Here is a 20,263-nt window from a genome sequence, read left to right as displayed (position 1 = left end):
TAGTCCAACACCTGAAGAAATTCGGTTGGAGACTGCGCTGGAATCGGGGAAGCCTAAACTACAATTCCCAGAGGGCGCCGCGGTCGGGAGCGGAGCCTTTTCTCTCTCTTTCTCGGCGCTCGCTCTTCCCCATTCGGCCCCACCGTAGAGGTGACCTGACTCCCCGAGTCTCATTGTGCAGGTGCTGGAATTGTCCGCGCAGTTTCCAATCATGGTGAGTGTGGGCCCCTGGATTATGCCTTTATTCCCTTATGTGGAGATTCTTGCGCTTGGAGGACTTTTGGGGGATGGCTGTGCAAAGCACTGTCCTTCGCGCCCTTTGGAAAACCCCGACTCATCTTCTGAGGACTGTCGCAGTGACCCAGTAATTGGGAAGGGGTTGGTTTCCACCTGGGGCGGGGGTTCTCCGGAAGGTGTGATCTCAGTCCTACTGCATGGCGGGGGTACAAAAATATGAAGCGGTGGATTGTCTACAAGCAAGAAATGGGGTTTGATACTGGGAGGGGGGGGGGGCTCCCTAACCTTTTTTCTACTCTTATGCCCACAGTGTTTTTAAGGGCTTTTGTCAGAAAGCCCTTGAAAGCCGAAGACCCTCGACTGTAAAGATAGTGTTTACCTGGTGCTCCAGATTACGATCTACGCTTTCGGGAGACGAGTTTCAGCCATATCTAATTTAATGTCATTTAAAACCTGCTCATTGATCCTGTGTAATACTGGGACGTGCTGCAGTGACAGCATCAGTAGCCCAATAACTGGTGCAGATATTCTTTACTGATCTGTATGTTTTGAAATCGAGAGCTACTACTTTTAAATGTTACACAACTTAACCATCGTGTCATGAAGATCTGGATGCGTAGATTACCAAGTAACCTTGTCTCTGCTGAAAGGAGAAGGGGGGATGGTGAGGGAACTCTGACGTAGTAATGATCTGCCCGCTGTTTGAAGGTGACATTTGACATCACACTGAAAAATTGCTTCAGTACTTGTATTTATAGTTGAGACTATTTTTCCTCCGTTATCTCAAAATACTGAAATGGGTGGGGAGTGTGGGAAAATATTTGAATGAATTGGAAATTTTCCAGAACCTGAAAATGCTATTGATAGACCAAGTTGAAAAGTAGGGACAGCTACTAATTCTCAGTTAAACCTAGATTTCTTACTTATTTCATCAAATAACGTCATTAATCATTTAAATAATGGTTCATTGGTTCCTGACCTAATCTTGGCAAGAAAGCAGAGGTTTATTATCAGAGAACTTCAGACTTTATAATTTTAAAATTGATGGGACCTTTTAAAGGTTATTTTGACAAATCTCCCCACTTCAGATCTTAAAATTGAGTTTATTGAACCCCAAAGAGAATGTGGTTTGCTCAAAGTCACACAACAGTTTGCCTTCAAGGGTCTCGCACTCTTTCCATTTTACCGTATTGTGTCATACAGATACTTAGCAGGTCATTCTGAAGTTTTGTTTTTAGTAGCTGAGGTTCTAGATGAAGGTGCAAGCTCATGCTGCAAATATAAACTAAAGTATGGTATCAGCATTTATATTACCTGATAGCTTTATTCCTTGCAATTCAGAATATTGGAATTCTAGAATTGGAAGGGAATTTGGAGATTCTTTAATCTTAAAATATAGCCTGGTGAGGTCAAATGATTTTCCCAAGGTCACAGAGAGATCTTAAATCCCCATTCTTGTGTTGATTTGCTATGCGGTAGATCAAGCCAGCCTCACCCCTGGAAGGTCACTGAGCACCAGGTAACACAGAGACCTCTATGAGGACCAATCCTCCTGTCCAGTTGCCGAAACTGACAGCAAATTCTCACATGACTCAGAATCTCCTTGCCTTCGCAGGAGAGTGTATGAACAATCACTGGGCTAGAAAAGAGCCATCTTCTGTAAGCTATTCAAAGCAAAAATTTTTTTAAAGGAGACAATTCTTTGCTTGCATTCCTCCTCCATAGGAAGTGACAGTAAGAATAAACTATATGAAGAAATCAGAATAATACTGTTTGTCTTTTATGTTACAGAAATATATTTAAATTAGAAAGCAAAAGAATACATGGGTGTTTCTGTAGAATAACAGAAGGAACACTTAAATTCAAGCTTTACAAGTGAGACTTGAACACATGTGTAGACAGAGCCTGCATCTGTAGGAAGGTCATTAGTGCCCTGCCAAGAGCAAAGACATTTCTTCTTTGGATCTTGGCAAACTGCCCAGATATCTAAGCAAAGAATAGTAACCTGTCTTCACACTGTAACTTTGTGAAAAGTCCGCGGGAATCTCCCACCCTCCTGCTTTTCAACAGTAATGTTCCGAAGAGCAGAAAGAAACAGATGTGCAGTTTGTTCTTTCCCTTTTGATCATCAAACATTCAGACACTAACTAGGCTTCATGCTACTCTTAACAAGATGGAATTACCTACCTGTGAAAATAATTTACTCAAAGATACAGAAGAAGGTAACTGCTGAGGTCGAATTACTAGCTGTTCATTAGTTGGCTACAGAACCTTCACTAAGGACTGTGATACTGTGAACACATCTTTTTAATAGCTAAAATTAATACCTAAAATTGATTGCATCATTCTGTTATAACCATCTGCCTGACTTTCTGGGAGATTAAGCTTTACAGATAGTGATATTTACTATCCCCTCATTTCTTTCTTTTTTTTTTTTTTAATATATATTTTATTGATTTTAGAGAGGAAGGGAGAGGGAGAGAGCGATAGAAACATCAATGATGAGAGAGAATCATTGATTGGCTGCCGCCTGCACGCCCCCTACTGGGGATTGAGCCCACAACCCAGGCATGTGCCCTTGGCTGGAATCGAAGCTGGGACCCTTCAGTCCGCAGGCTGACGTTGTATCCATTGAGCCAAACCAGCTAGGGCTTCCCCCTCATTTCTTATCCCAACTTGCTTTGCACTGAAGTAGTATGTGTTCATAGTTTTCTTAATCCTTATTTTCATTCAGTCAACAAATATTTGTTGAGCACTCTATGGACTACAAATTTGAGTCCAAGGTGGACCACTTTCAGTTCACAGTCTGAAATGGACCAGTGTGGGGGGTGGAAGTGGTTCACAGTCTAGTAAAAAATAACAGACATGTAAATAGGAAACCACAGGCTATGAGAGTCCTTAAAGGAAAAGTCTGTGGCGACAGAGATCTATAATTATAGCTCTTGCTACACACTGTTATTAATGCTTTGTATGTTAATTCTTAATCCTTAAAACTACTTTATTTGTTAAGCAGCTGCTATTATCTCCATTTCACTGTAGGGAACTTGCCAGGAACATAACGATACACCTAATGAGTTGTGGAGTCAGGATTTGAATCCAGAAGTCTAGTCTAAAGGCCATCTCTTTACTACAATCTACTGCCTCTAATCCTCTGGCCTAAAATAGTACCAGGTACATAATAGAGGTTCAGTGGTATATTGCTTAATAAATGAAGTGAGAACAGTTCATCCATTGATTTATAAGACTATATATATCATTGGAACTAGTGACCTAAAATAATTTTGCTAACTATACCAGGGACTACGGTGGTCACTAAGTTTCCAACTTTCTCAATGCTGTATCCAAAGTATATAGTAATAAAATATCTTAAATACCTTTTTGAAGTGTGTTAGGTTTGCTTCCAAACAATTATTTTACAGTTCCAAGTTTTTGGTAGTAATTTTACAAGATCCAGCTATTCCTTCAGTAATTGCATTCCAGTTGTGTTCAGGGCATTGTTCTAGGTAGTTGGAAAACAACAATAAATAAAATAGACAAGGCCCCGGTCATTAAGGAGTTTGCATTCTAAAGAGGGAAGAGGAATAATTTCTTACTCCCTTTTTCTCACCCACTCCAAGTGGAGAAGGGGAAATGACAAAATTAAAAACATGTGAATGCCATATTATAGAAAGTAACCATATACAATGTTCTTTATGAATCTAAAATCTACTTGGGAACATAGATGTGTGTTTGCATTAAAATTTGTTTATTTGGGGAATTATCGTATTCTATATTTAGATATGGATGGGGAAGAGACACGGGAAGTCAGGGAGAAACCTCCATAGTTTTCTCCTTTTTTTCCATTCCCATCCTGGTCACATGTTTGAGGAAGAGATTGCACTCATAGTCTGCTATGATCAGATTCATTTCTCTACAACTTGGCCCTTATTTCCTGAACTTCAGAGGTGAGGGTTGGAAAGTTAGAAAGATTCTTCAAGGTGGTAGTCTCCTCCCATCCCAGAGGCATGTCTCCTCTGAAAGAGGGAATTCTAAATATTAAAAAAAATCAAATGCTTCTATCCCAGTCAGTAGGCCACTTCTCTCATACAAGTAGAAATAGAGGTGTCAAGTAGACGTCCATTTACCCAGCATTGTCAAAGGAATAATCCACATGATTGAACTTTCCATCTACTTAAACTTACCCATTGTTTCCAAACATTTTTGTTAGGTCTTTTTAATAGAACTATTTCTCTTTTTAATTCTTTGAGCTTTATTTTCTCTGAGCTTAATTTATTTTCATGACTTGGGATCATCACTTTGAATATTAGTTGTTTTTGTACACATGTTCCTATTTTGTTTGGGGTCTGTTGAGGTCTATAAAGCAACTTCTCTCTTGTAACAGGTGTGCTCTTTGTACTTTTCCCCCTTCCTCCCTTTTAAAATTCATTTCCCTCTGGAATCAGGTCAACTGTCATTACATGTTGCTGTTGTTATTTAATATTAAAACTTATTATACTAATAATTAAGATGTTATTATTTTCTCATTTTTCTCAAAAAATAAAGGCTTCTTTTTCCTCTACCAAGTAGATAAGTTGAATCATAATTAATAATTTTATTAAAACTTTTAGGCTCATTGTGAATGGAAAATTTTAACCACTGTCACTCCTTTTCCTGGTGTAAAAGATTCTGTTGAGCAGATATAAGTGGGGAGTTATTTACGTAAGAGAATATGTAGGGTTCTAATGGCCGCCAGGGTTTTTATCACCACATAATGCACTTCAACATTGGTAGGCCTATTTTAGTGGTAAAATGTCCTTTAAAAGATGGATGAGATTACGTAAGTAAATCCAGTATAACAGTAAGAGTTAAATGATGCCACCTAAATATGCAGCCAAAGGACATAGGTTCAAGAAGTTGCTTAGCTAATTTGTGTACACTGAATTTCCTGGGACAGGTCTGGGATAAGTTAGTTTTCTACTAATCCACACACAAAGAGACTTTAAAATTTTGCATTAACTTTTAAAGTATGTTGTTGTCTTACTATAGAGAAACTCCTGAATATCTTTAGGGTAAAATAGCACTTTTTAATAAGATGTTAATGGGTCTCTTTCATTACAGCCTGAACCAGTCAGAGTCCTTGTGACTGGAGCAGCTGGTCAAATCGCATATTCGCTGCTGTACAGTATCGGAAATGGATCTGTCTTTGGTAAAGATCAGGTAAGGGCAACTGCCTATAAATCTTAAACTAAAAAGATTGTCAATAAAGCCCTGCATTTATGTAGTGCAAAGAAAGTTTTAAATGGTGAAAGAATGGGTAATCCCAATTAATGTACTAGGCACACTGCTATAAATGTGTATTTATACATTCTAAAGTGTTCATTTATCCATTTTCTTCATCCATGGATAGTGAATTCTTCCTTCATGCCAAATACTATACTTAGCTTTTCATAAACTCAAATCAGATCTACAGATACAGGTGCCATGTCACTTCAGTTTGATATTTCGTCCATGTATTTATGTATTCCATGTATCTCTCCTTTAAAATTCAGTATTAGTGATTCCTCTTACTATATCTGTTAGCAGCCATTGCTGGTTTTATAGCATTCATTTTTCCAAAAGTGGCATCATACTAGATACCTGACCTAAAATAATTATGACTAATTAGTGGGAATTATACACATATACACAACAAATAAGCAAAAACTTTTTAAAAGGTCTTTTTTTGTGACTAAATGACATAACCTACACTGACAGATACTGAACTTGCTATTTATTTGACAGCCTATAATTCTTGTGCTGTTGGATATCACTCCCATGATGGGTGTCCTGGACGGTGTCCTAATGGAACTGCAAGATTGTGCCCTTCCCCTCCTGAAAGGTATGTTAGAGAGTGGAAGAGAGAGGGATTTTTTTTTAGTATTTTATGTCTTTCAAAACTAGATTTCAGATTTTTGTTAACCTGTCAATTAGAAATTATTTCATAAACGTCATTTGGTTTTGTTTCTAAAATTTCAACTACTTGGTAAGATGTATATCAAAAATAAGTAAGTATAATTATATACCAAGAATAAATAAGGGTAAAAGCGGGAAATAACCAGTGTAAAGTAAAAGACTATACTTTTATCCACCATGCTTATATATAACTTACTAGAGGCCTGATGCATGAAATTCGTGCAAGAGTAGGCCTTCCTTCCCTGGCTGCTGGCTTCCCTCTGGCACCTGGGATCCGGCTTCCCTCGCAGCCCCAGCTTCGTCCAGAAGGACGTCAGGTCTAATTAGCATATTATACTTTAATTATTATAGATTTTACTAATTAACTATAGTATTGCACAAGGGTTGTACACCTGAAATTGTCTGCACTGTGTTGTTATTTTTTTTAACTCCCGTCTTCCAGAGCCATATGCTGCTATGTGGCTGGAAATGGGTTGATCCCTCATATATAGATAGTCCCATCCCATCTGCCAGTCATCTGATGAGACATAGTATAAATTGTTATAATCATCTACTACATAGTTTGAAAAAGTCCACAAAGGTTCTGATAAGAAAGAGCCTTTGAGAATCACTGAACTATTATATAAATGTAAGACAGAAATCTTCAATTTGATTGAAAGGTTTATTAAAATATTAAGTCAAATCATAAACTAATTTGACTGTTTAGCTTTACCTTTATCATGATCTTTTTCTTTTGATGAGGATTTAATTAATAATACTCTTCTAAAAGTTTGCACAAAGCAAAATATATACCCAAGGAAGCCATGTTCAGAATTCATGTATATGTTCAATAAACATTTATTAGAAAGGATACTGCCATCTAAATCATTAGGTTGCACAATTATATAAGAAAGTACATTACCCTACCCAAGCTATTCAACTGGCTCCCTTTCTTCACCTGTTTACAAATCAACTTCCTCTGTTGCTTTTTTCCCATTTTTATTCCTTTCTCTGATGAGTTCCTTCTGCTCTCTAATGGGCCCAGGTTACAGTCAGCTTGTCCTTGCTCAACTGTGAGTATGACAGGAAGGGAAGGCTCAGCAAATAAAAATGTATGGCTGGGAAAAAGATGGATTTATTTTTCTCTATCTAGAGTTCATACATATACCTATTTAGGGGCTTCTAGCAGCCTAACTGTGACAAGTGTTCACTAATCTAAAAATGTATGCTTAATACTGGTTGTCTTAGTCCATTTGGGCTGTTTTAACAAAAATACTATAGACTGAGAGGTTTTTAAACTACAGAAACTTATTTCTCACAGCTCTGGAGGCTGGGAAGTCAGGGAGCAAAGAGCCAGCAGGTTGGGTGTCTGGTGAGAGCCCAATTCTTGGGTCATAGATGGCCATCTTCTCACCGCCCTGCATGGTGAAAGGGATGGGGCAGTGCTAAGGACACTAATCCCGTTCGTGAAGGCTTCACCCTCATGACCTTATCACCTTCCAAAGGCCTCACCTCTTAATGCCATCACAGGAGGGCTAGTTTCAACATAGGGATTTTGTGGAGGACACAAACATTCAGTCAATAACTCTAGTCATGACCTTTTTAATTACTTTTAATACTTAAAGTAATTTTAACTTACAGATTAGGTGAATTAATTTCTTTTTTTGTGTTATCTGTGATTATTAGCCTGAATAACAAATGTTGCCTTGAAAGTTATCATACTATACCTTTGTATCATAATTTTTGAAATTGAGATAATTATTGACATAGGAAAATAAAATAAACATTGACATTTCTGCTGGTGTTATTGTTGAATTCTAAATTGTCTTTCTTAGGCCCCTAAAACTTTTTATCAATGTGACATGTAAAAGAAACATTTGCTACAGAGTGAAGGAGTTACTGGATAGATTCAATATGAAAAAGAAAACCTCAGACTTTGGTGTTTAAGTATTTGCATATTTATTGCCATGTTGTTCACAGATGTCATCGCAACGGATAAAGAAGAGGTTGCCTTCAAAGACTTGGATGTGGCTATTCTTGTGGGCTCCATGCCAAGAAGGGATGGCATGGAGAGGAAAGATTTACTCAAGGCTAATGTGAAAATCTTCAAATCCCAGGGTGCCGCCTTGGACAAATATGCCAAGAAGTCAGTTAAGGTGACCAGTGCAGTAGTATTTGATAGGGCTTTTCATTATTAGCATTTGAAACTTCTGCTCTCAGCATTTAAGTTCAACAAAATTATTTGCTTCCCACCCCCAGTCTATGCAATAGCCAGTAAATACAGATACAGAGTTTTGCTTGACAAGCTCTCCCTTTCTGGGTTTTCCTCTGATGGTGTAGAAGTCTGTATTTAGAGGTGCTTGAAAATATTTTGCCTATTACTGTTACTTGTAACTTTAATATTATTTTATAAATCCACAAGGCATAGAATTTTCTGGTGCCTTTTAACTGGGAATATTTGTTCAGACATTTGGGTTGTGTGTGATTGTAGAGGGAGGTGGCTGTAAACTGCGTTCTTAGCAATAGGAGATGGTAGCTTCTGAATGCTCAGATTTTCTCCATTCTGTGATATGCTTGTCTCGAGGAGTTGAGTCAGTATGACTTTCTGTTCTCCTTATGATCAAACTATTTTAGTTCCTAAATTTGTCTTGATATTGCAAGGAAGCCTCCTTTTACCAGCAGCAGAAGGCTTGCTGGTTAGAGGTTTTGTGGATTTTGATATACTACTACTTCTGTATTCTGACTTCAGAGAAAGGTAAAATAAATTTACAAGATTTTTAAAGTTGCGAGTTATAATATTCTATTATAATACTTCATAGACATCTGATTGTTTGCTTTCTGTAGACTTCATTTTAAGTAATTAACTTTTATTTTCTGTAATCATTAGCAGAAAATAATAGAGATGAGCTGAGTAGAAATCCAAAGACCTCTTAGTAAAAAATTACAAGGTTATTTGTTTTGTTTGTTTGTTTTTTAATTTAATTTATTGGGGTGACATTGGTTCATAAAATTATAAGGTTGTTTGGATTGCTAAAATCTAGGCTGCTTGGAGTTGTAGTACTATTTGCACAGTAGTCGCCCTTCAGCCAAGTGTCCTTTTGGGGGACATACACACTGATATGGAATACTTAGGGGCATAAGATATCATGTCTGCAGCTTACTCTCAAGTGGGCCAAAAATAAAACACTAAGGGATGGGGATGGGGTAAAGAGAGGGAGAGAAATAGAGCAAATTAGAGCATCTGGGTAAAGGAGATGTGGGAGTTAGTCTCTTTAATATACTTTCATCTTTTCTTTAAGTTTGATATTATTTCACAGTTTTGGTTTTTATATATATATATATATTTCAGAAAGGAAGGGAGAGGGAGAAAGAGAAAGAAACATCAATGATAAGAGAGAATCATTGATCAGCTGCCTCCTGCACACCCCCTACTGAGGATCGAGTCTGTAATCAGGGCATGTGCCCTGACCAGGAATCGAACCATGACCTCCTGGTTCATAGATTGATGCTCAACCACTGAGCCACACCAGTCAGGCCACTGTTTTTAAAAATGATCATTTCATTAGAGATTTTTAAAACTTAAAAGTCCCTGTATACATTTTCCTATACTGTATTGTAATTCATTATATCCCATGTCTCCCCTATTTAAAAAAAAAAAAAAAAGCCTAAAATGCTTTTTCCTAAAGATTGATTTAGTAGATGTAGAATGGATGGGACTTGGAAATCTGTATTTTGGCAAATATCTCCATTAATTTATAGGATTAGCAAGATTGAAAAACACTTTTCATTCATAAAAACATCATTGTCCGAAAGTAAACTGCTTGAGTAGAATTTCTTTCTTGGACTACTTTTATAAGAAGGAAAATTTTATCAATAAATCAAACTCAGAGATAGAGCCTCAGATTACTTTTTCTTTATGACAGGTAGATAAATGCTGTCTATTTTGGCACAAAACAAAACAGAAAGACAGGTACCTTAGATCTTGGACAGCAGCGCTACCTGAAAAGTGACTTATATATATAATGGTGGTTTTATTAAAGAAATGTTTTCAGTAGTCACAGGGTATCCTAACAAGGGGGGGAAAAGTTTTCAGAAGGGAGGATAGAAACCTACAAGAAGCTAAACTGTTAACTACATATTTAGCTGGCACAAACTTGATACAAAGGCAACATGTTACACGTTTGTCAGTCATGCTGAGACAGTTTAGTTAAGCAGAATATGGTCTATAACGGCTGTAATGGGTTATATCCTAGGTCATCGTGGTGGGAAACCCAGCCAATACCAACTGCCTGACTGCCTCTAAGTCGGCACCATCCATCCCCAAGGAGAACTTCAGTTGCTTGACTCGTTTGGATCATAACCGAGCTAAAGCTCAGGTAAGAAAAATGCCTTTTAAAGTCTCATGAATGTTCAACTTTATAAAACCTTTTTCTCTCACTTTTTGTTTTTTTATATTTTTTAAAATATATTTTTATTAATTTCAGAAAGGAAGGGAGAGGGAGAGAAAGATAGAAACATCAGTGATGGGAGAGAATCATTAACCTGCTGCCTCCTGTACACCACACACTGGGGAGCGAGCTGCAGTCCAGGCCTGTATGCTGACCGGGAATGGACCCGTGATCTTCTGGTTCATAGGTCGATGCTCAACCACTGAGCCACACCTGGCCGGGCTTTTCTTTCACTTTTAAAGGCGATGAAGCTTAGTTTGTGCTTTTTTGTTGTTTTTGCTTAGTAGGAAGCTATTCCAATTTGTTAGGGAGTCTTTAAATCTGGTCTTATAAAGACCAGAGCTGAACTTCCTACTTAATTTTCTCAAGTATATCTCATTTGCTACCTATAATTAAATGTTGTTGCTAATGTCCTCTTAAGATAGTGGTTAAAAGTATTCACTAGTACAGATAATTCACATAATGGTACATATTTAGGGTTTTGTTTTGTTTTTTGTCAGATATAGAGGAGATTGTAAAATGAAATCTTTAGCTTTATGTATTTGGGTGGTTCTGCTTCCTTTTCCCCTATAACCAAGCAATCAAGTTCAGATTTTTAATTGTTAATTTTATATTCTCATTTTTAATTTTATGTCTTTTTAATATTTATATGTTTCCATAAAATTTCCTACTTTTCACTACTTCGCTAAGTTTTAATTATCATTTTTTTCTTACCCCTTGGAGCCTTACATTATGCCAAGGGGCCAGTAACCTGGGTATTAGCCATAGCTTTTTTAAAAATTAAAGGCCAAGCCACGCATCTGTGCTGGTTTCCTGGGCTTTCTCAGATCTAGACGATGCTGGTGCCTAGAAGTCGTGGCAAAATTCTAGTTCTGGGACATAAGCTCTTTCTCTTCCCCAGTCATTTTCTGGCCATCCCTCCTTATCCACAGGTCATCACTGCCAGGTAGGTGTGTGAGTGTAGTCCTCTTCTAGAGAAGACAACTTTGTTTAGTTTCAAGAAAACTATTTTTACCAAAAGATGATGTGAGGTCTACTGTATGCTGAGAATTGATCTTTCAGACCAGGGAAAGAGAAGATAATTTGTTAAACTTCTACTCTAAGCTAAATATTTTACATGTAATTTGCCATTTGATTCTTTTTTAAAATTTTATATTTATTGTTGAAAGTATTATAGATGTTCCCTCTTTATCCCTCATGGGCCCCCTCCACCCTGCTCCCACCCATCCCCTCACAACCATTTAATTCTTATAGGAACCATATGAAATATCCATTATTATCACTATTTTACAGATAAGAAACCTGAAGCCCAGGAAAGTCAGGGAACCTGCTTAAAGTCATATAGCTAATAAATGATGGTGCCACCTCGATTTGCCTAAGTTCAAACCCTTGTGTGTATTCTTACATAATGGGATCAAGTGACCTACGTCAACTTACTAGCTGTGTCATCTTGAGAAAGTATATTCAAGCCATAAAATTGAATAATAATTGTATCTATCTCAGAGTAGTTATATGGGTAAAATGAGATAAGATCTATGTTAAGCCCTTGTGGTGGTGCCTGTCACATTGTAAAACTCAATAAAGGTTGGCTGCTATTAATTTTTAGTATTATTAAGAGGGATATATGCAAGAGTTGAGAAGAGCCATACCTCAGAAATATCTCCCTGAATATTCCAGTTAATTTAGAAGGTTCTTGGATAACAGACTTAAATTGCAAATAATTCCTGAGAAGATTTAGGCTGTGGGTTGGGTCCTTTTCCTTATTATTTAGCCAGAGTCTGGTGCTGGGAGGGAATAGGCATTTGAATGACTGGAGGCAGGGGATTCGGGTACTATAGACACTAGCCCAGAAGAGTGGCAGGGCCTCTAATTTGGGCACTATAGAACATGGACTCTTTCACACTTAAGGAAAAGATATAGGTGTTGCCGTTGTAGATTCTGGATGGTTACTTAATTTCATTGTAAAAAGGAGATAAAGGTAAAATGACACCACCAACAAATTTCCCATCTTTGCTGTTTCACCTGAGGCCTTGATGGAGGCAGGCTCTGGAAAATACTGCTTCCAAAGGTACTACTGAGTGACACTTTGTCCCAGTGCCTGAAACCATTTTCCTTGTAGGGGTGAAAGTCTGAATGAGGAAAGAGGGAAGAAGAAGCTGTCTCATCAAACTTTAACTTTTGGCAAGTGTTCAGCATGCCAGCCTGGCACAGACAGTGACGACTTTTAGAAAGTTTCTGAAGAATCAGTTTCTTCTTTAATCCAGTGACAAATAACAAACCCAAAGAGGAATTTTTCTTACGTGAATGGTTACTAGTCATACATGATTTGTTTTGGAATTCAGAGGACTTAGCTTGCCAGCAGTTGTTTATCACCTGCAGAACTCCCCTGTGTATTTGCAACCCAGAACTGCTTATGTGTCTGCTGACAAGGTAATTTGGCAGTGAAACCAGTTAGCTGGCATCAGAGGAAGAAAATTGCTAGGGCTGGAGAATTAGTAAAAAACTATTTAATAGATCTGTGTGGCAGGTACAAAAGTGTGTAAGGGAACAAGAAACTGCTGTCCTGCATACGTGTTAATTTAAACCAGCTCTGACATGACATGAATGATATTCAGAATTTACATCTGCTGGGTGCCAAGTACTGGACTTTGCTGTCCTGACAGAAGTGGATTAACTCAAGAGATCAAAAGAACAAGAGGCGGGTAGGCAACAGGGCAGAAGAAGCAAGAGGAGCCTCCTGTGGGGAGGAGGGGCCTAGAGGCAGTGGGTCTTCACTGTACTTCGGAGCAGCTGAAGCTGACATTCAACAGAATGTTCTGAGTTCTTGAGAATATACATCTTGGGTTACTTGCCCAGGTATAAATTTTCCTTTTTCTCTACAATGACAGCTAAATATAAATAGGGCAGTTCGTCCCAAGTCCTTTCAGATCATGGCACACAGAGAAAATGGTACTCATTGCATGGCACACCACTCTACCCCAGCCAGGAAGCAGGTCAGTAGCTGGGTACCCCAGAAACCAGCCATCCAGCTAATTCGTGAAGACTGATATGATAGTAATACTTGCAGAACTCTAGATGAAGCAGGGTTTAGATCAGAAGTAATTTAAAAAGTAAAAAATCCATAAGGATTTTAAGTTAATTCTTAAAATTATCTAACTATTTTAAGATTTAAGAAAACAGGCTCCTTGCACTAGTGGGGTAGGTTAGTGTTAGAGTATCGTCCTGATATGCCAGGGTTGTGAGTTCGATCCCCAGTCAGGGCACATATAAGAATCAACCAATGAGCCCATCTAGAATGGCTCAGTTGGTTGAGTGTTGTCTTATGCACCAAAAGGTTGCCGGTCAGGGCACGTACCTGGGTTTTGGGTTCAGTCTCCAGAAGGTAACCAATTGGTGTCTCTCTCTCTCGCCCCCTCCCGTTCTCTCCCTCCCGCCTTCCTCTCTGTCTCTAAAATCAATCAATTAAAAAATATTTTTAAAGCCCTAGCTGGTTTGACTCAGTGAATAGAGCATCGGCCTATGGACTTAAGGGTCCCAGGTTCTATTCCAGTCAAGGGCACGTGCCTGGTTGTGGGCTCAATCCCCAGTAGGGGGTGTGCAGGAGGCAGCCAATCAATGATTATCTCATTCATGTTTCTGTCTCACCCTTTCCCATCCTCTCTGAAATCAATAAAAATATATTTAAAAAAACATCTCTTCAAAGCAGTCTCAACTTATTTTAAGGGTCATAATGAAAGTAAAAACAATTTACTTCTTAACTTAGTAAATTAGCGTGAGATGAGTAAAGTCATTGCAAACATTTTAGGTAATGGCCTTTTTCATCCTTATTTTGTTGTTTGGTTAATTGTTTGTGTTGTTTTTATTGTTTTTTACTTTCTAATTTTGGAATAATTATAGACGCAGAAGAAGTTGCAAAAATAGTACAGAGAATCCCATGTACCTATCACGGGCTTTACTCAGTGGTGCCATCTTACATAACTCTATTGCATTATTAAAGCAGGAAATTGACTAGACTACACACATTACCGCTAACGAGTTACTCAGATTTCTGCCGTGCTTACCTTTTTGTATGTCTTTATGAATGATTCTATGACCTTTAATCATATATATAGATTACTATAAATAACCACCATAGTCAAAACACAGAACTGTCCCATAACCCACAAAAGAACTCCTAAAAACACAGAAAACCTTTATCTGTTCTCATCTCTGTAACTCTGCCATTTTGAGAATGTTACAAAAATGGAATCATGGGGCAAGTAATCTTTTGAGATTAGCTTTTATTCACTCAGTTTAATGCCTTTAATATCCATCCAAGTTGTTGTATGTTCCACTTACACTTACTTTCCATTTACTCTGTTTCTTTCATTGTGTGGAGGTTCCACCGTTTGTTTAACTGTTCTTCAAAGACTTTGGGGTTGTTTCCAGTCTGGGGCTATTACCATCCTTGTTTTTAAAATTTCTTTAAAATACGAGAGTGTTTTCCCTTTCTTATATGGTTAATGCTCAAAAGGAACTTTGATGCAGTGCTGCTATTATTTAATATTCAAAAGCTATGGACTCTGACACAACTGTTTTTTTTCTCCCATGATTATAATAAGGAAAGAAAAATCACCCCCAGTGTCACCCTAACACATCAGCTTTTAAAAATTCCTTTTTGCAACATTTCTTTCTGGTTCATCATAAATTCTTCTGTCTAATTAGGAACAAATTATGCACATAACTAACCATAATGTTTTTTCTGCATATTACCTTATCAGGGAAATCAAACAACTGGTTTTACTTAAATCTTTCAAAACATAACTTTTAAGCCCTTTCTGTGGTCACTGTACTATATAATTGATGTTCATGTAACCACAAGGCCTATGGGATTCTAAAGTGCTTTCTGAACTTACAGCTAGAGATTGTTACATCTGTTTATAATTTTAGCATTTTGTTATTTTAAACTCTTTTCCTTCAGTTTCCTAGTCTGTAAAACCAGGACAGTCAGACTTTGTTCATCTAAGTCCCTTCCAACTGTAAAATTTTCGTATTTAGGAATTTTTGAAAATTAGTTCATTTATATTTGGTGTATAATAAACATTTCAGCCAAATAGAAACTTTCTAAATACCTAATTGCTCAGAAGTGCTAAGGCAAGTCTCTAAGTAAGTAATAACAACAAAACTAGGGTCACATTTACATATTCAAGCAATATTCACTTCTTGCTTTGTGTTTTATATTTGATAAACCCACTATACTAATAAGTTAACCACAAACTGTATGATGCTCTCTACTCCTAAACAAACAGGTCACAGTTTGAAATGAAAAGCTTTATATAAGTAATGTATTTGTTTTCTGTTTAACTAGATTGCTCTTAAACTTGGTGTGACTTCTGAGGATGTAAAGAATGTCATTATCTGGGGAAACCATTCTTCAACTCAGTATCCAGATGTCAACCATGCCAAAGTGAAACTGCAAGGAAAGGAAGTTGGTGTTTATGAAGCTCTGAAAAATGACAGCTGGCTCAAGGGAGAATTCATCACAGTAAGAAAAATCTGGGAGCTTGCATAACAGCCAAGCATAAAGAACTCTGAGAGACGCCACATTACTGGCCTGCTGTGCTCCAGGGCTCGGGGGAGGGAGGGACACAAGGAGAGCAGGTCTTCTTCAGTTGTCTAATGACTGCACACTTCGTTTTGGGGTCCTACTACGCCAGTCATGATCCATTCTGATCTAATCTGTTGTGTGGTAGCCAGCATTGATAGTCATCTGGTTATCTTTATACAGAGATCAAATTTTTTGAATGAAATATGGTAAACTCTCTGTGGAGATTTGTAGTTTTCTCTTTTTTAACAAGACTGGTACTTATAACTAAAATGGGTTAGTAAGGCCAACATTGGGTAGTTGCCTGATTTTGGAGGGGACACATTAAGCTATGGTTGCAGTCTTTCACCCCAGGATCAGTTTGGAATTGAGGAAAATGCTGCTGTCATGATCAAGTAACACTGCTGTCTTTGTCTACTCTACCCAGACTGTGCAGCAGCGTGGCGCTGCTGTCATCAAGGCTCGAAAACTCTCCAGTGCGATGTCTGCTGCGAAAGCCATCTGTGACCACATCAGGGACATCTGGTTTGGGACCCCAGAGGTGAGGACTCAGTGGTTTGCACAGGCCTTTCTTTCACTTTTGTCCTCTATGCTGTAATGTGCAAGCACATAACCTTAGCAGTCAGGCAGGTTAGGTTCATATCCTGGCTTAGCTGTCCACTAGCTGAGTAACCCTGGAGAAGTTATCTAACCTTTCTGAGCTGTCTTGTCATCTTTTACATGGGTTGTAAGGGATAAGTGAGATGATTATTTATATATATATGTGTGTGTGTATATATATATATATATACACACACACACACACACACACACACACACACACACATATTTATAAAGTACTTAGCACACATGGTAGGGGAGACATTTTTCCATCTTAAAGCCTATATTGGGTCATAGTTTCATCATTTATGAAATGAGGATTTTGTTTCTTGGACCTACTTCATACATTGATTGGAAGAGTGGAATGAGATAATATCCAAGAAAGTTACCCTGTCATAGAAGTGCCTGGTGATGTTTCCTTATACAGTAATGAAGTTATGCATATAGTAAGAATGTGTCGCCGAAACCGGTTTGGCTCAGTGGATAGAGCGTCGGCCTGCGGACTGAAAGGTCCCAGGTTCGATTCCGGTCAAGGGCATGTACCAGGGTTGCGGGCACATCCCCGGTGGGAGATGTGCAGGAGGCAGCTGGTCGATGTTTCTCTCTCATCGATGTTTCTAACTCTCTATCTCTCTCCTTTCCTCTCTGTAAAAAATCAATAAAATATATTAAAAAAAAAAAAAAAAAAGAATGTGTCACCTGTTTTAATTTCATTAGTCCATGTATTAGTTGGTTATATAAACTAATTCCTAAGCACCATGAGAATGTAAAAATTGTTGTTTTTTCAGGGAGAGTTCGTGTCCATGGGCATTATCTCTGACGGCAACTCCTACGGTGTTCCCGATGATCTGCTGTACTCGTTCCCTGTTACAATCAAGGTAAGATATTTGGGAATTATTTCCCCCTTTTCCCTACTGGGAAAGTAATTGTATGTTTTTATTAATAATTAGAGGCCCAATGCACAAAATTTGTGCATGGATAGGGTCCCTAGGCCTGGCTGGCAGGGCCAATCTGTGGGGCGACTGGGTGAGGGGGGAGAGCAGCAAGTGGGCGGTGCCTGGCCAGCCACTCGCCAGCCCCGCCCTCCAGACTCCCCACTCCCACCCCTCTACCAGTTGCCTTCCTTTGTGGGACAATTGGGGGCTCCCATCTTGGCTGGCCTGAGGCCTGCGGGCTGGGGGCAGCTCCTGCATTGAGGGTCTGCCCCCTGGTGGTCAGTGTGCATCATAGTGACTGGTCCTTCCACTGGTCTTTCTGCTGTTTGGTCAATTTGCACATTAGGCTTTTATTATATAGGATGGCATAATGTAATCTAGAAAATTGTTCCTTTACTAAATTAGAAAATGTTCTCAGCTTTAAAGTCGTATAAAGCACAACTTCAGATCAATAAAAGACTGAAATTAATCTGGAAAGCAAGATTCAACTCCTCCCACCTGACATATTTTGTTATGCCTCTAATATTGGATACCTACAAAAGTTCTCAATATTGTTGCTGTTTATTACAATTATAAAATCATTAGTTTTTTTGTCTGCTAATTAATCCTCATTTAAACAATTTTTCTACAGACAGTAAGTTTTAAAATCAAGTGTTGAGTTTGTATCAAAATTATCTGTCAATTAAGATCTGGGTTTTGATTTGCTTCTTTAGAATCAGACTTTAAAACAGATTGAAGTTCAAACTAAGTTGTTACTTGCTAGAGGATCAGTAATTGTAAATCTCTTATTTGCAATTATTTTCAAACAGAATAAGACATGGAAGATTGTTGAAGGTCTCCCTATCAATGATTTCTCACGTGAGAAGATGGATCTTACTGCAAAGGAACTATCAGAAGAAAAAGAAACTGCTTTTGAATTTCTTTCCTCTGCCTGACTAGACAATCATTTCGATGTTACTAGATACCCCAAAGCTGAAGAAGCTAAAAGTCGTCTTTGACTCTAGTACCAAGTAATAATAATGCTATACTTAAATCACTTGTGAAAAAACAGCACATTTTAAAGATTGTGTGCTTCTCGGTACAAATTTGTGACGGTTTATTAACATGGTGTTAGTGTTGCAACATCCTAAATAAAATATATATTCAAGTGAAGATGATTCAGACTCTAATTTTTAACTAATATTTTGTTTCTATTCATTCAGAAAACAAACTTGTATGTTTCCTAGCTTGCTGAAGGGGTTGTGACTTTTTTTTAAGCCAGAGGAAGGCAATAAAGATGAAAAATGTCACAAGGCAAGGCATAATTCTTTTATATTTAAATAGAACAGAAAAGTCAGTCTTTGATAATGAATCAATCTACTCCAGAATATATTTTTAAACTTTACCTTTTTTAGCTAATTAAACACCAATTATATTTTTAAAAACTTAAAAGTTAGTTCATGCTTTGTGTATAATTTGATTTTAACATTAGATGTTAAATAGGTTGCAGATAATACTCTGTTAATAGTTTAATACCGTTGCATGAAATTAGAAGAATCATTTTCATGATAGAAGAAAAAGGTAGTAAGTCTTCCCTTGAGGTATTCCTCTAAAGCACATAAGGAATCTTTTCATCTCACAACCAATAGCTGCCCAGGAATTTATGCTCTTGGGATTGTTCTCAATCTAAGCTTATTACTCGAAACACAGTGAGTGCTGTTAAAAAAAAAAAGGTATTTTTTCCCCAAAAAATCCATGAGGACAGGAATTGTCCATCCTTTTGTCCTTGTATTTAACTTTTACATAATCCTATCTAATAAAAGAGAAACATGGTAATTAGCTTACAACTGCTACCCTTCCCATTGGCTAATCAGGGTGATATGCAAATTAACTGCCAGCCAAGATGGCGGCTGGCAGCCAGGCAGCTGGAAGCTAACATGAGGCTTGCTTGCTTCAGTGACGGAGGACTGCAACGTTCCCCACCTGCCTTGCTGGCCTCTGAGCTTGCAGTTTGAAACATTGTAACAAATATAGAAGCTAAACAAAACCCCAGAAACCAGCTTTCAGCGAGCCGGGATCTCAGAGCTGGAGTTGATACAGAGTTTTGATTATAGAACCCAAACAAACCAGATACCTGCTTTCAGCAGCGGAGGCCTAAGAGCTGGAGCCAGAGATAAAGCTGGCCCAGAATAAAGAAAAAAGGAGCGATTGGGAGTTTCAGTCCCAGCCTGAAAACAGCCCTCAGCCCCTCACCCAGCCTGGCCAGGCACCCCAGTGGGGACCCCCACCCTGAAGGGTTTGTGACCAGCTGCAAACAGCCATCATCCCCTCATCCAGGCTGGCCAGGCACACCAGTGGGGAACCCCACCCTGATCCAGGACACCCTTCAGGGCAAACCAGCCAGCCCCCACCCATGCACCAGGCCTCTGTCCTATACAGTAAAAGGGTAATATGCCTCCCAGCACCGGGATCAGCGGAGCCGCGAGGCCTCCCGGCACCAGGATCAGCGTGACGGGGCAGCGCCTAAACCCCCTGATGGCCCTGCGGTTCTGTGTGTGACGGGGCGGGGC

General features: G+C 38.5%; 1 protein-coding gene across 1 annotated transcript; it reads left to right on the top strand.

Annotated features, from left to right (window-relative positions):
* Positions 1 to 56: 56 nt before the first annotated feature.
* Positions 57 to 18,866, top strand: MDH1 (malate dehydrogenase 1). The gene is made up of 9 exons (XM_036334389.1): positions 57 to 214; positions 5,335 to 5,433; positions 5,998 to 6,094; positions 8,128 to 8,303; positions 10,401 to 10,523; positions 15,943 to 16,119; positions 16,607 to 16,720; positions 17,568 to 17,657; positions 18,524 to 18,866. Exons 1-9 carry the CDS (start codon positions 212 to 214, stop codon positions 18,647 to 18,649), a joined length of 1,005 nt encoding a protein of 334 aa, XP_036190282.1. The 5' UTR covers positions 57 to 211; the 3' UTR covers positions 18,650 to 18,866.
* The last annotated feature ends 1,397 nt before the right edge of the window (positions 18,867 to 20,263 follow it).

This window comes from Myotis myotis, unplaced genomic scaffold, assembly GCF_014108235.1.
Source record: "Myotis myotis isolate mMyoMyo1 unplaced genomic scaffold, mMyoMyo1.p scaffold_m19_p_14, whole genome shotgun sequence".
NCBI classification, from domain to species: domain Eukaryota; kingdom Metazoa; phylum Chordata; class Mammalia; order Chiroptera; family Vespertilionidae; genus Myotis; species Myotis myotis.
The sequence above is the reverse complement of the archived record's forward strand: the minus strand, read 5'-3'. Positions and strand labels throughout refer to the sequence as shown.